We start from the raw sequence: 17,300 nt of genomic DNA, 5'->3' as shown, positions 1-17,300 counted from the left end.
ATGAAATGGGAACGTATTATGTGCAGACAAAAATACTCATAGCTACTTGGAAATATTATGCTTTCTTTTATTTTCTTTCAAATACGGAAGGTATAACAAATATTTGCTCACACTCTCTCTCGCTCTCGTCTTAGTAGTGTTTTATTTAAATATACTAATCTCTTGGCTTCCAATAAAAAAAAAATGGGTTAGCTAAACGGTCATAAATACGGATTTATTTGGGCAAGAGAACGTGCGTTCTTATTGTTGTTGTTGGTTTGGTTTATTTTACTTATCTTTTTTGCCACATCTGGTTATCGCGGAAATGAGGATGAGTGATGATATGATGAAATTGATGAAGGGACCTCAGAAGGAACATCCATTGTGAATTCTTGTTTCTATGTGTTGTACTCTGCATTGAATAATGAAATAATTTGGAATGAAAAATGTATCCCACAACTTGAGACCAAATGAATGTTATTGAAGAAACTACAAAAAAGTGTATTTTGTTACCAGTGTATCCCCTTTTAACAGTAGCGTAGTGTTATTGAATGTCAATACACCCGGCATTCCCTGATTTAAAATGGGTAAAAAATGCGTGAATGCTGTAAATAAAAGTAAAACATTCCTTAAAAGAAAGTGGTGTACCAATGGCACAGTATGCCAGACTCCCGGGTTCGAGTCCTGGTCGAGCCTGCATCTTTCGCTGAATAATCTACGTAGTCATCTAATGTGGAATATAACATTAATGGTACGAGAATCGAACCTGCAAACCCTTTTTGCAAGGTGACCGTCTTAGCCACTAAGTCTTAGGAGAGGCCCGAGTATCTTGCAGCAGCTGATTATGCATTTGAGGAGTGATGACGTTGGATAAGATATTCTATACTTTCGTAGAAATAATCTTTGCATGTGCAGCACTGATGATTTGTTGGTACGGAGTATAAAGCTCCCACGCACTCAAATTATTGCACTCTCGTCTTTCGTGCTAGAGGTCCCAGGTTCGATCTCTGGTGGTGGGAGCTCAAACACGTCTGTGCTGCCCCAGTATCGTGGAGGACAATTGGGGAGCTACTTGAAATCGATATGGTAGCAAATTCTGGCCTAGAAACCAAAAGGGACCCAATGTGTTGTCCATGCTTAAGCCAATTGAAATCTGCTCCCGTCAAATGAGCACAACGCGCTACAAAATCAGAGGTCCCAGGTTTGGACTATTATCCGAGACAAAAATATTGAGCCCTCTGTTTACGTGCTTGTAAAATTGTACTCCGTGGGAGGAATAAAGTCAAATATACCTTATTGGAAAGATGGAAATGTCTACTTTAGACAAAAGAAAGACAAATTGATTTTAGCTCTGTCGGTTCTCTATTCAAACAAAAATGTTCATGAAAGTGTAGTTTTTCGTGTGTTTTTTATGTAAGTCGAATTCAATTGTGTGTATTCGTCTACTTGGTTGAATGTGATTTCCTTGCACCAGCCTGACGCCGGTTTACACCTGCTCAGGGTTTTATCCAGGATTTTTCTCTTGGGGGGTGTTGGAAACTTTTGGGAGGGGGTGTAAGTTTGGGGATGTTAAGTGAATATTTTGGACCCTTTGTAATTCAATTTGTTCATAGATGTTTCCAGAGATTTACCCCCCCCCCCCCTTTCCCTTCATGTAACATTTCAGTAGAAAAGATATGTTAAATGCAGGAAAAGATGGAAAATATATTTTTGTGATAATGTTAACATTTCAGTCTAACGTTTTGAGTATTGCTTTCCGATAATGTTCACTACTTGATTTAATCAATCGTTACACAAAAGACAAGAGATGACATTGAAAAACACAAAATTGAAACATATTATTACCAGATATCATTTCATGCAATTCTTAAGCTAGTTATAAATTAGGAACACTTGCGCAATATTCTCTAACTGCATTTGTATGGTACTTGTCGTAGGAGAAAGTCGGGGTTTCGTCTTAGGGGGTGCCCAATTCATCGATGAAATATCACTGAGAATGCATTGCATGGGTGTGCGCGCGCTTGCATGTCTGAATACAGATATAATATGACTCTTAAATAAATGAACACACTGCGAGCGAAGCGTGGAAGAATTTTTTTTTCTTTGCAAACTGATAATGCATATTATTAATTAAACATAGCGACAATACTTTCATTTCACAGTATCCCACGATGCTTACTCTTTACAATCTTGCTTTGCTCGTTTGGCATCCTCTTTACCTCAGCATATGCCCCCTGACCCCTCCTGTTCTAGCTTCAGTTGGAAAATATGCACATATATAATTTTAATAGTTCTATGTTGCGAGTGAGTTACAAAATCTGCTGCTGTTTTCAAATCTCTATTTAAACAATGATTCACAAACTGAAACAAAGTAATGAAACTATATATTTAGAGAATGGTTATGAAGACTTTAAAACATAGTGGGAAGTTGGGATGCAAGTTGATAGATGCCTGGTATTGCTTTTGAACGAAATCGGTCAAAGAATTTCATACTGAAATCCTATACCCTTACAAAACTTTGGAAAATACTCTTGATGTTGTTCAGAGTTTATCTTTCAAATACTGGACGAGAGACTTTAGGGAATTAGGAGCCATGTGTACCTTTGCCTTAAAAGAAAACGAAAAACACATGTGCAAATAAACGTATGGCATGTTAGCTGCAAAGGGAAGGCAAGGAATTTTCACTTCTAAATTGAGGTAATGTTTTATTTTCAATTATTTAAAAATTGAATAGCATTTATTTCACTTTCCAGCACAAAGAGCACAATGAACCAAACAAAATTTTTATCTCCACGTTTCCAGCAGGCAGCGAGTGGCAAGCGCCGTTGTGCCCCCACTGGTGCGCCTATGGCTCTATATATTTTAAATGCAATGTATTTGGTATTTTTTCAGACTTCTGGTGTACTTTTGTATTGAATAATAAAACTGCACTGTTTTTGTGAGGTATGTTTGGTCGCTTCTTCATTTAATCCTGTTCGAGAGTTGGTTGAGATTTCTCATGGCTGGTTCAAATTTGAAAGATTGATAAAACATTTGACAAAGTAATTATTTATGATGGAATTTGCTATACTTTGAGACTCTCTACAAGTACCGAGAGTACTATTATTGCATATGCAAAACTGATATCCTTCAGTTCTTACGAGTAAAACAAGAAATTGACATATCTACTCTTGAAACATTGAAAACTATCGATTCATGGTAGTTCGGGAGTTAGAGGAAAACCATACGTTCGAAAGCATTATTTTCAATCTTTGGGGGACAACACGAATAGCTGGTTTGAAGACTTATGTTTCATTTCCCATGTAGTCCTATTAAATGCCCCAACATGACATTTAAGTGATTGTAAACTTGTTTTATGGTGATATGTCAGGTGAACTTTAACGTAAGTGAAAGCATGTGTGTCACTAAAGATTTTCACATCCACAAAGAACATACAAAACACATTTCCACCTCACTCAAGGATTATGCGAATTCAAACAAAATTGTACAAACACCTACAGCTGAATGTGAACGAGGGTTCAGTGCCATGAATTTAACCTTTTCTGATCAGAGTGGGGTTGAAAATTTGCTTGAATCATAGAATGCATTGCCGTAAATCAATTTTGGTTGTTAGTGTTTTATTTACGAGATACGAGCGCCAATTACCATTTTAAACCTTAATTTTAAAAGTTATTCAAACTGGTAATCGGGGTCCATTTTAAGTGTTTTTCCCCCACACTTAATTTGATTTTCTTTATAAAAATTGGGGGGGTTGTAGCTCCTTCAGCCCTCCAGTGACCTGTACTACAACCAGTTTAAAAAAATGAGAGAACTAGACGGAGCTAATGTGCGCCCATAGGCACAGGTTTTAATTTTTTCTTATTTGATGAAAGGAATTCAAAAGCAAACACCCATGCAAGGATTAGAATCTGGAACTTACGGTGGATAAATTGCTAGTCCTCCACCTAACACGCTTGCCTATCGAGACAGATTTGCAAGTTTATATTTTCTGTCATGAGTTATAGTGACAATGGTTAAAATATAACCGACAAAAGGTTATCACTATAACTTGACTTCGGCTACGCAAAACTCAATATGCTGACCAAGGCAGAAATTTATTTTATTATAAAACAAACTAAACGTAACGTTTCAACCTTCTAGCAATGTCTTCTTCAGACTGTGTACCAAGTACAAACGTAACAAGGTACACAACAGGACAATATATATACACAAAAATACTCCCCTCCATTAGAAAGTGACATGGCTAAGGTTCTTATCTCCATGCAAATCTTTGTCACATACTTCTTGCTGGTAGCGAAAACTTCAAGAGTCCACGTTCATTTAACTAGCACAAAAATATTTCTCCAATTTTTTTTCACCAGGGATCAAACCTTGAACTTCTCATACCAAAGACGAGAGTACAATCATTTGACCATGTGGGAATCCTATTGCATCAAGTGCCATCATATTTTCAGTCTTGCACACAAAAAAATGATTTATTTCAATAAATTTGATGTGTGCGTAAAATTTCTTATTCATCATCACTCTCCAAGTATACAATAAGATGCCATGTAACGACGACCGCGTCTATTCCGTCTGTCCTCGACCAGCCCTGAAGATGACTCCGTGAAGGAGTCGAAAGCTTGGAAGAACTCCGAAGTGTTTTTTATCGTGCTGTTAGTGTTTTAACAAATATGTTGCCGGCACGTGACGTAAGAAGCTTTCTACAATCATATGGCTAACCGGGTCGCCTTGCAATAAAGAGTGCCGGAATCAATTATGGAATGCTTAGCTTGAAATTATTCTGCACACATTTCACATTTGCGCTGTTATCATACTCCTGATTCCCACGAAAAATGTTTTCCTGTGGATGCAACAATATTCAACAATTTCCTCTACTTCTAAATTTTCTTCGAACTTTACAAATCTAATATAACCAAGAAAATACATGGATTTTTCAAGACTTGCTAGAACTGATTGTTACTCTGGATTCCATTAAGTTAATTAGTTTATTCTGCATTTAGATCCCCAAAAATGGGTCAGGGATTTGGCGAGTTTGTATCAGTCTCCGATATTCCTGTAAAACAGTCAAATTTTGTAGTTATTTCTACCAAATCAAGAAAACTGCCATTGTTGCCAGGCCAAAGAAATCCAACAAGACAATACACATATACACACAGACGCACAGTATATGGTATGTATATAAATAGGATGTTAATTTTTAAGGTTTTGATAGAAGAAGGTTTTGACCCCCCAAATAGATCTACCTAGCTACGTCCCTGCATAAAGCAATACACTGATGGCAAATAACCAGAAAAAATACTAAATAGCTAACTTTATACAAAATAAATTACAACATACAGTACAATTATGAACAATTAATGTGTTTATTTGATTATGAACAATTAGTATATAAATCAGTAATAGCCTGCAATCATACTAGGCATGCATACCACACCTAAATGACATTTAACATTTACTAGAGGTAAGTGAAAATTTACAATGATTTCCGTAACACAAAAATTAATGCAAAACCAAGTGGTAAGTACATTTTAAATATTAAAATCAGAAGTGTTTGCTACAGTAAATATGGAGAAAAAAAAAGTTCAAAACTGCAACAAAGTAATGAACATGTTTATACATATATATAGATTGCAACAAAAAAAAGTATGAACCATATATAAAGAATCTATGCTACTGTTCCATCTCACACTATATAGTTGAGCACAGAGGAATATTATACAATAGAAAGTGTAATTTACATAACCACCTCGCATAAGGAATGAAAATTTGGTTTCTCTTCTTATAAACAACAAAATTTTCCCCTTTCTGAAATCAAATCTGTTCTGGTGATGTACTGTAATGTGAGGTGGTGGCCAGCATTAGATGATCAGTCTCTGCGATTGCGTTTCTGATTTTCCTGAAAATAAAAGACCAATTAAATTAAGGATAAATTAAGTTTACCATGGAAAAAATATATGTATGTATACTTCAATTATTATGCCATTAACATGAAAATGCACTGGCAATGAAACGTGCCAGTGTGTGTAAAATTTAGCACAGCACCCAACACAACATTCCAAAACAGCATAGGATTGGAATCTGAGGTTTAGATCTAGGGCTGTTCGATAGAGTTGATATTTTTAAGCGTTGATATTGATATGTTGGTATCGCCATTCTTAAATTTGTCGATATTAAAATGCATGTTGGTCTGTACTTACATTCTGTTGCGCTTGACAGAATTTAGCAACAGCAAAAAGTAGAAACAAGCAGCAAACAGTACAGGATTCACATTCCCCTGCTCGGTGGTCCGAACTTCTCCCTCCTGACATTCACCAGGGATTAGAAGCAGGATGGAAATTATAGACTTTCCCTTGTCAAGCTTTGATAAGAAAATAGAATGTTCGATACATGGCAGTGTAGAACTCTCTTCAGAAATCTGTTAGAAAGCCTCTTATTGGTGGTCTATCACTATTATTTTATCCTGGTGTCTTAGGACTTTGAAAAATTCTTATCATACCTTAACAGTATCATGAATAAGAATATAGAAAAGTTGAAACTCGCACATACATTGTATTGTAATTTAAGGACTCAATAATGTATTGTTGTTTCGTTTGTAGTTCCTTTTGTCAACTAAAATCATGACAGCTATAACTATGCGTAGACTCCAAAAAAAAAAGTCACATTTACAGAAATGTGGTAGTGAGGTAGTGCATAGGTCATAGTTCATAGCGTGAAAACAATACCTCAAACAGAAAAATGTTATTTCAAAAAAGTTTGTGCTGTGAAACGCTGTATATGTTGTCTATGGTAAATCGATACAAGGTCGATAAACACTGGTTGGCATTTTGAGAAAAAAGTTACGATGTTTTCAAATCAATGGATGTTTCTGGAAGTATTTTGAATGCTGATCACAGAAATAACATTCATTTGTTACCATCACATCATAATTATTTTATAATTTCACAATAAAATACTCATATTCGCCATTACATGGCATTTATTACATAACGCAACAAAAGGGTATTGTTGGTTGTTTCAAAATCAATAAGTGATTCTGGAAGTATTTTCAATGCTGATGCCGGAAGTGACATCCATTTTTTCTCATCACGACAGGATTTTTCACAGGTTTACAATGAAAATTCTCACATTCGCCATTACATCACAAATGCAACAAAATAAATTTATAAAAGGGAAATTTCGGTTGTTCGAAACCAATAGGTCGTTTTGGAAGTATTTGAATGCTGATCACGGAAATGACATCAACTTCTACTCATCACGTTAGGATTTTTCTGCACGTTACCAAGATCAATTAACCCATTATAGTATAACACAGATGATTCGACATTTTGTGAAAGAAATCATCATGGCAATTTCATGGCAATTACATGGCATTTATTACATAACGCAACAAAAGGGTATTGTTGGTTGTTTCAAAATCAATAAGTGATTCTGGAAGTATTTTCAATGCTGATGCCGGAAGTGACATCCATTTTTTCTCATCACGACAGGATTTTTCACAGGTTTACAATGAAAATTCTCACATTCGCCATTACATCACAAATGCAACAAAATAAATTTATAAAAGGGAAATTTCGGTTGTTCGAAACCAATAGGTCGTTTTGGAAGTATTTTGAATGCTGATCACGGAAATGACATCAACTTCTACTCATCACGTTAGGATTTTTCTGCACGTTACCAAGATCAATTAACCCATTATAGTATAACATAGATGATTCGACATTTTGTGAAAGAAATCATCATGGCAATTTCAAAAATAAAACCATGTAATTAAAGTCAATATAATTTTCATGATAATGTGTCATGTAAAGGAGGATTAAATGCCCACAAATTAACATGCATTTATGATTCAAAATTGGACGATTTGTATTGCAGAAAATCAATATTTTACCACCATCAAAGCAGAGCCATCTATTGATGAAATAATGGAACTACACATTTTATTGTGAAAAATCCTGACATAATAGGAAAAAATAGATGTCATTTGCGTGATCAACATTCAAAATACTTCCAGAATCACATATTGGTTTGCAAACAAACGAAATTTCGTTTGAATAAATTAATTTTGTTGCGCTGTGTAATGAATGTGATGTAATGGCGAATATAAGAATTCTGACTGTGAAATTGTGAAAAAACCTGACGTGATGGGAAAAAATCCGTGACCAGCATTGAAAATACTTCCAGAATCAATTATTGATTAAGAAACAACCGAAATTTCTCTTTTATAGCATTATGTAATAAATGTACAGTAATGGCCAATACCATAATTTGATTGTGAAAAATTCTGACGTGATGGGAATCATTTCTGCAATCAGCATGCTGAAAGTATTCAGAGACAATAGTCATCTGTGAGACATCGAAAACCCTAGTCGACCAGTGTAATTCATGTAGAGACCTACACCAGCGTTCACAAATCGAGGCAAGACCTATAACGAGTGTCATTTACAACTCAAGACAAAGTCCTTGCCAAGTGTAGTCTCATATTGAATCAATACCATCCCTATCCTTGGGCACACACATAACCAGCAAGATCTATAAAGTAGGAACCTTACTCCATCTATTGGTTGTTGCATGTATTTGCTTTCCAATTTCATCGCCATTCAAGTTCGCTTCTTTTCAGTTCCTTTATTAACGTCTTTAAGAACTACAGATTCCATGGGAGTCCTATTTTCGCCACCAAAGAACAACACTATTATCTGATTCTCCTACATAACACTAAAATTCAATTAAAACTTCAAATTGAAAGGTTTAGATGTGACGATAACATTACCAGCATCATCGATATCGATATAATCGGCATCGTCAATATTTTCAATGAAAAACCTATATTGCACAGCCCTATTTGGATCTGATTGCAATTTTCGATGTCTTCTTTCACTATTTGAGTGTGCACACAAATGGTATTAGTACAAACCATTTGGTTTGTACTAATAAAAAAATAACCTGCCATACTTTGTGATTTGTGTTTTCCATGCGCTGGAACAAATTTTACATTATGTAAAATATCGAAATATGTCAATAAAAAATTAACGTAATTCTCAAGAGGGTACAGTGAGTCAATGGCTCTGCATTTGCTTTTGCTTTACAATACCTCAGTAATAACGTGAACAAGAAAATGTTTTTCTTTAGTTCATTTTACCTGTCAGAGGAGGAACACAGTACACTTAAAAATAAAAATTCTCACTTTACCAGCTTTGTGACAGAAAGGGAAGTGACATTAGGGCAGAATAAAGTTATCAAATGTATTCTTCTAGAAAAATAAACCCTAAAATAGCTTCTTATCTTGGCATAAGAAACAACATATGCAAATTCATTTTGCCAACACCAAAGAATGTTCTACATGATGTTTACATCTCAACCAAGATGAGAACCTTGGCAAACTCCCAAATTAAAATGGACATTAATTTGTTTACACCTATCACTCTCCCTTTGGTTGCACCCACATTGCCATACGTATAGTTTCCTCTCCCTTACCTTAGCACTGAATACAGGTGAAGATGTGCTGAAGACCACAGCAAATTTTAGCAATACAAGGGCAGGATTACATGATAAACAGCTATTGTCATCGCCCGTGCTTCCTCCCTTGGCATACGGTTGATAATTTGATGACAGTGGCAAGCAGCTTGTCTCATCTTGGTTAAGCTACATGTAAGTGTAATGTGAGCATAGCTTTATTGTATGGCACAAGGTCTACACACTATTGATTAACAACACCCTGAATACAACAAATAACTTACCTTCTGACTCAAGATGATAACCAAGCGTCGAAAGATGCCCACGAAATCAATGAAAAGGTCAACGGCATGACGAATAAAATCCCCGTCGCCGCTTCTCTTCTTTTCCATGATCAGCTGGGTGTCATAGAGCACGAAGCCACACATCACTAGCAACCCTAGGTACAAGGAAGCCTGCGAAAAACAAAAGTCTCTGCTTAAGTACATAAAAGAGAGGAACGGCTCGGAAATTTACCTTCTTTCACCATATAACTGTCGCAGAATTTACGACAGTTTCTTTTGCAAAAAAGTAGGGTGTGACCATTATGTGAAGCTCTTCTAAAAAAGGATTGTGTCGGTATTACAGGTACTTAGCGTGGCTATCATTGGTTTCATTATCTTAAGCGTTAATGTGAGCATTGTGCTGAACAGTTATAAACTGATTTTTAGACTGTAAGAACAGGGTGGGACAATTATGTGGTGAAATACGGTACACATAATCAACAGTAACAGAATGGACTAGTACGAAGTGAATTTTCTATTTGAAATAATCCTATAGATACCGATGCTTGAGAATTGTAAGAATTAGAAGTTGTTCAAAATATTAATATTAGTGGCTGATTATTCCACAATTACAAGCATGAATTTACCACAGTTTTACCCCAAATTTTCAAGACTTACATCACTCTCCCATTATCACAAAATACAGTATCTCCACAGAATACTGGTGTGAATTACAAGTTCGAATTTTGCCCAGTTCATCAGATAATTAAATTACACACAAGTGGCGTGCGATATTTTTGCAGACTGTGTGAAAGACCAAAATCAAGCAAAAGTATCGGCCGGCATCGGTAAATATCCTCAAATACTTTCTGATCCCGATATGATGACATCAATATGAGCTCAGCGTAAAGCAAATTATTAATGTTCAAATATCCACTAACCTCAAACATAAGGTAAGAGCCAAAGAAGAGATTAGCAAAAGTAAGGATGACCAGTAAGTTGAGGCCAGCAAGAAGAGTTCCTCCCAGATACAGCCAAGATCCTCGTTGGGCAAACATTGCACTCAGACTGAAGGCAACAAAGACGAGAGAGGTGCCCACAAATGCCGTGACAATGATGCTGGGGTTGATATCGACAGCGAAACCCACCAACGGTCCAAGTCCAAGTCCTAAAAAGTGACAAAAGCTTCATTAAACAATATTTAGGATCGTTCCACACAAGCCTTATAGAGCTTGCGTAAAAATATGCCTGGGCAATTACATGAAAAGGGACCGATAATTACATCAGGCATGCCATATAATGTTTGTGTGATAATATTTGATATGCATTTGCGCAAATATTTCTTACTGCTGAGAAGTTCTAAGCAGAAAAGATATGTCAATGACAAATACATTTTAACCAAAATGTACTTAGATAATATTAATAAAAGTATGAACTTCATTGTTAGCACATCAGGAGTTTTCATGCACATTTTCATGCCCATCTTGCATATATATGCCACCTATTAAATGACAGTGCGTTCGTACATCGCAGCATAATTGGCCCATCTAGTTTGGTGCACTATTTGACACTAGGTATAATTCAGATGCATTACAGTGTCAGGCTGGTGCAAACAAAATGTGTTCAAGTTAGAAGATTCAATAAATTCCTGTCAGCTGTTTTCAATGATCATTTGATCAGTTAGCACACACGCCATGTGACCATGAACAAAGCTGTATATTGTTCCAGAACGAAGTGTAAATCGTATAGACATCAAATACGATACGTAACACCAACTTTGTATTGACCTAGATACACAAAGAGAGTCAAAAAATGAAGCAAACTAGATAGGGCTCATTTCTGATTAATTCTATGTGCAGAGAAGAATTACTGGGTCTCCAACTGTGGCCATAAGTCAATACCACCTTTGTAAATAAAATCACAGCTTTTCTTTAGTTTAGAGCAGCATTTCTCAACTACTGTGCCAGGGATCAACACCAGTGTCTCACACACCAAAGCTGAGGGTGCTCTCTACATGGCACGGGTCCTAAATTGAACCACTACATCTTATATAACAAGATTAGAGCAGTTTTATTATGTTGCCTTCATATTCTGCAATTTCTGTCCATATACAGGAAAAACACCATTTAACAAACACAAAACTGCAAAAAGTAAGTACTGTGGCATCAGCATCAAATATCACACACACTGGGATTATTTATCAAGGTTTCTAGCATATTACTACACCCCACCCCCCTACAATCTTACAATGTGTAAATAGTGCATAAAATACATTAGTTGGGCCATAGACTTTTCTCCATTACTATATTCTAATTAAATCTTTAACTGTTTATTTCATTTTGTCACTCTGCCTATGGTTAGACATCCATTTAAAAAGTACACTGTTGTCCGAGACTGAACATCTTCATAGCTAGAGGCATGCAAATTTAGTTTTTGACGAAAACACGAAATATGAAATAACATGCTGTAATGTTCATTTTTCATGTTTCTGAAAAGTGTGAGGTGCATTTTCCTACCCTGTTTTGTCACGAAATAATGCGAAATGAACTGCAAAGGTGAAATATACTCTTAAACACGAAATTTACCATTTATATTCCGACGCGACACTTTTTGAAGTCTGAAGTATCCTGTGAGTTATGCAATTCACGGGAAATTGATTAATTCTGCTGTAAATATTTGAGAAGCAAGAATGGACCGCTTTACACAGGAATAAACTTTATACTCCGGTAACTACATAAATGTGCTATTAGAAGGGGTAAGTTTATTTTGTGTAATAAGTGCAGTTTTTAAATCAAATTTAGGAATATATTCACAATTTTAAAACCAAATTTTCATTTCATATAGCACTTTTGATGTGATTATTCACCGCTATAACACCGAAATTTCATTTTATTTACCGCTTTTGAACCCAAAATCAACTCTGTTTTTGTACCGAAATTTTGTTTTTTATTTACCAAAAATATGTGCCCCTATTCATAGCTCTTAAATGCTTGCCAACTTTAAATAACATGCACACACTATTTTGTTTTATTAAAGAATACCCTATCTAATTTCCCCACAGTAATATTATATTCAAACTAGCCACCTAGGAAAAAAAGAACATTATTCTCATTAAATTAAAACAACTTTACCTGTGCAGAATGAGAATCCCAAGAGATAGCCCAATCGGATGTGTCTGTTTTTGCCATCATCTTGGGAGGAGAAAAGTGCCAACATGAATATGACTGCAGCCAAAGTACTTAGGAGACCGCCAGAAAATAAGCTGGTGTATAAATGGATATATGCTCCAGTTGCAGCCACGATTGTGGACATTGTGAGACAGGCATACACATTTTTGAGATGCTGCCGCATAGGCGCCTCGCTGGAAATGAAAATGAAAATTATGGGCTACCAAAATATAAAATCACAAAAATAACACTTTCAAAACACAAAATCTACAATGAATTTATTCTGAGGATTATAATTTCAATAAGTTACATGGCATAACATACGGCTTACATACCTTATGAGCAACTCTCTGCTCAGTTCATGACGGTGCACTTCTCACATAGGAATTTTACAAGGAATATACTGACTATAGAATACATTGAAAATGTGACGTCGTCGTGTGCTTGCTGAATAAAATACGGGTCCATGGTCATCTAACCCACCCTCAATTTCAAAAAGATTTTTTTTTATGAAGATTGTGTGTTCCTAAGTGTGAAGAAAGAAATTCTGGAGCACGGAAAGAAGTATTTAGTACTGTACAGCCGTTTATAGTTGAGATATAGCAGTTTGTTGCAAGGTGGAATTCTAATTGCGGCCATGTTAGTTACGTAACATTCGTACTCTACTTGCGGCCATGTTAGTTTCGTAGCACCAGTACCGATCGATGTATGTGAAAGAACAAATGTCATGAAAATTCTTCACACTTAGCAATACATAATCTTCATAAAAAAAATTTAAAAAAACGGTTCCGGTACCCCTTTCTACACCCTCGATTTCAGTCACATTTCAAATATTTTTGTGAAAATATTTAGTTCCTCATAACAAACAGTGTTTGCAAATAGCGCGGAACTTAATTTTTTAGATCTACGTGCTACGAAACTTACGTTTTTTATAAAATTAAAATGTCTTGCGTAACGTCAAAAAGGTCTTTCTGAGCTTCTATGATGGCGGATGATGGATTCATGTCACAGGCGCACGTCTGAAATTTTTCTTTTGGTACTAGTTTACTATCCTTCAAACACATTTATTTATTTTTACAGAAGAAACTACTTACCGTAATAAGTTCCTGTAGCATTGTCGAACATCGGGAAGGTGTTTTGTGTGATGTGGGAATGTTTCATAGCTGAAATTCATGTTGTTCGTTGAAAAGTAATTCTCCGACGGAGAATAGCGTTTGGCACGTACACCATCACGCGTCGTGATTGTGTTTTGTTCACGTTTATTGGGTATCCAGTGTTTCAAACTGTCTGCGTTTGCAACAAGAGTTAGAAGGATGGCGTGTCGCTAGCCCCACGAACCATTGGCACGTGGTTAGGTTAGGCAAACATAGTTAAAATTTGGTGTCGTCGTAGTATCAGGAGTATATATATATATTTGGTTGTGAAACAAAAAAAAAATTGCGAAAATCAACAGTTTTCATTCCGAAAACTAACGGCTTATTTTCTCTTATTTTGCAATTTCTAAATGTTTCCCACTTATTCCAGGATGGATAGCCCCAAAAACCATTCACGGATAGCACCATGAAAGATTACAATTTTCTTCGTAAAACAACGCGGAAAAAAAATGAAAAAGAAATAGATCTGATGAACTTTGTTCACGGGCATTTCTTGGGTTCCGAAGGTTGAAACACTGCATAAAAGTAAAGTAAAGTTAAAAGGAAAGTGTTCCCCTGTGCTTAGCACCACGCCATGAAGGCGTATAGGTGATATGGGGGTAACGCCCCACACTTTCTTGATCCGGTCGTGAGTGGGGGTGATGTGATCAGCACCATGCCCCTGACCACCTTTACCCCCCAGGTTTCCCCAGGTACCCATGTTATTCAACGCTGGGTGGGCACCGGGGCCACTTCCATCGTTAGAAAAGTTCCCGGATATGAACCGGCCCGGGATCGAACCCGGGACCTTTAGCATTGTAGTCAGACGCGTTACCGACTGAGCCACCGTGGCCACTGAAACACTGCATAACAATTGAAAATCGAAAAAAGACAAGCCCGACGGGTCATTATGTAGGAAGGTGCACGCACCATATTGTGTGTGAGGCAAGCGGAAAGGCTAGGAGAAACAAGTACTGGTAATGTGAAAAATTGCTCTTACTTTCATCAAAACAACGTCAATACGCCTTCAGGAATGTTCCGCGAAGCAGATACGTAAGTACGAATGTCAAAAATTTGACAAAAGACAAGCACGACGCGCGATTATGTAGGAAGGTGTACTCGCCATATTGTGTCTCAGGCAAGCGAAAAGGCCTACCAGAAAGACGTACTGGTAATGTGAAAAATTGCAATTAATTTCATCAAAACAACGTTGATACACCTTCAGGAATGTTCCGCGAAGCAGATACGTAAGTACGAATGTCCAAAATTGACGAAACGAAAAAATTAGAGGTGCCCGAAGGATAGTAAATTTTTACCTTTCTTTTTCTTCTTATGATTGACTTGTGCAATGAGAACATTTGCTATTGCGATATGTTATTTGTGTGATATATTGGCAGATTGGACATTTCAGACATTGGATTTCATTTATGAGACTTCAGAAATTGCAATTAATTATTTCTTTTTGGCAACTGCAGGCCGTAAAGGGGAGGGTTGTATTTTCTGAATGACTTGTGGGATGGGATATTTTGTGATATTTTTATGATGGGAAGGGAGTGGAGGGTGTTATTCTGTGGAAAAGGACAACAAGGACTTTCAACGTAGGAGTTACTTCATTTTTGGACTTACAAATTTCACTTCGACCCGCAATTCAGTGCCTGGTCTTGGTAAAAAGAGATAAGTTACCTTCTTAGGTTTAATTGGTAGCGGTAGGTCAATTACCCCAGGGGCAGAGCACGGAGTCAGTGGGAAATTTGGACTCTTAACAATTTGAAACGACAACATCTCAACTTCAAACGGCTGTACATTCGTAAATACTTGTTTCCGCGTTCCGAATTTTTGTTCTTCATAATTAGCATCACATAAGATCTTTATAGGAAAAAAAAAAGTTCCGAAATCGAGGGTGTAGAATGGGATACCAGACCCAAAAATTCTTTGCAAAATCGAGGGTGGCTTAGGTGACGGCTAGAGTCTAGTTTACGTCCTTCTTGCCTTTTGGTGGTAACCGATGGAAGTTAACAACACTGCATGCTTGTCTTTCTGTCCACGTTGTGAATGCGTGTTAAAGAACAACAGGTTCCAAAAACTTCTAGATAGTGTAAAATACGTTTATCCCCAGTGATAATTCAGTGCAACGTTCAAAACCGTGCTAGCAGACAGCCGGCGCTCCGGCATCTCTTAGGGTAGCAGACGGCCACATCTCTTACGGTAAGTTAGCGGTAAATTAGTTTTTCTTTTTACACTTTCTTTTCACGATAGCCCCACTAACCATTCACGGGAGGTTAGGTTCCATTAGCACTCATTTCACCCCTCAATATGTGCTTCATCGAAAAATGTCCTCAGTACGTTCAATCACTCATGTCCGGACAACATCGGTTTCTCTCGATGTTCTCCTCCAGGAGATTTTTCCTCGCCTTGGGATTTACTTTGTTGAATTCCTTATACAATAACCTTTCCTACGATATATGACACGTTTTCCTTAAGAAAAGGATGCAAACTAGACTAACCTAGATGACCACGGAGCCTAAAATACAAGTAGGCCATCATTAGCGAAAGTACAAGGCGAGGAAATATCTTGGGTGTTGCTTCTTTCCCTTTACATGGCATAATTTGTTTTCTTTTTAAAAGGTTACAAGTACCAGAAAAGAATTAAACTATATTGCATCCAACACCAATGGAGGGTACGGTATTGTATGTATGTAATATAAAAATCAATGGCCTTCGGTAAATGGTGAAAAGAATGTTGAATAAATAAAATCTAACAAAATCAAACATCAGTTACCTGGTTTAATTTCAATTATGTTAATATTCGACTGTAGGAACTAGCTATCTAATTCGTATCCTTTTGACTTTGCATGTAATACATAGACGTTTATTTTATTTAAAACAAAACAGGATTTTACCAGGCAGGAAGTTAACTTATGCAGGAAAACAAAAATCCAAGTCATCCCAGCTACGCAGCCATATCGTTACCATTGCAACAGTACACACAAGATCACTGTAAGCACATTGAAAGATACACAAATAACTATTTCGGTAGCATTAATCTGCTAAATGCACTAATTTAATTAACTTCTATAGACATTTCATCATAAAATACTCACATTCTATCCCCAAAAGACTGAAGAAAGGAATCTATATTAACAGGAGCCATTTTGTACACGTACTTACTACTAGAATTTCTCACAGATTAAATACGAAGTTTCCTCAAGTCACGGATTTTGTTGTCGTCACTGATAGATCTCTCTTATTGGACACCGTATTGAACACCGTCGTGTACTGACGTCATGATATATACTTTTGTTATT

At 36.5% G+C, this 17,300-nt stretch overlaps 1 protein-coding gene across 1 annotated transcript; it reads right to left on the bottom strand.

The window, feature by feature from the left end:
- Positions 1-5,326: 5,326 nt before the first annotated feature.
- Positions 5,327-17,216, bottom strand: BI-1 (Bax Inhibitor-1). The gene is made up of 5 exons (XM_083129411.1): positions 17,097-17,216; positions 12,827-13,056; positions 10,637-10,863; positions 9,717-9,887; positions 5,327-5,878 (listed from the first exon to the last, which is right to left on the bottom strand). The coding sequence occupies exons 1-5, from the start codon at positions 17,144-17,146 to the stop codon at positions 5,849-5,851; spliced, it is 708 nt and encodes a 235-aa protein (XP_082985537.1). The 5' UTR covers positions 17,147-17,216; the 3' UTR covers positions 5,327-5,848.
- Between the last annotated feature and the right edge of the window lie 84 nt (positions 17,217-17,300).

The sequence above is a fragment of the Lepisma saccharinum genome, chromosome 1 (assembly GCF_977018435.1).
Source record: "Lepisma saccharinum chromosome 1, izLepSacc3.1, whole genome shotgun sequence".
Classification (NCBI taxonomy): Eukaryota; Metazoa; Arthropoda; class Insecta; order Zygentoma; family Lepismatidae; genus Lepisma; species Lepisma saccharinum.
Note: the sequence above shows the minus strand (reverse complement) of the source record. Positions and strands in the feature narration are given on the sequence as shown.

What these genes read in the sequence shown, in the direction of transcription:
- BI-1 (XM_083129411.1), bottom strand. Translation starts at nt 17,146, where the DNA reads ATGGCTCCTGTTAATATAGATTCCTTTCTTCAGTCTTTTGGGGATAGA. An exon ending in GGGATTCTCATTCTGCACAG is followed by an intron (nt 10,864 to 12,826) that starts GTAAAGTTGTTT and finishes GTCACTTTTTAG; the next exon opens with GACTTGGACTTGGACCGTTG. An exon ending in GCTCTTACCTTATGTTTGAG is followed by an intron (nt 9,888 to 10,636) that starts GTTAGTGGATAT and finishes TGTTTTTCGCAG; the next exon opens with GCTTCCTTGTACCTAGGGTT.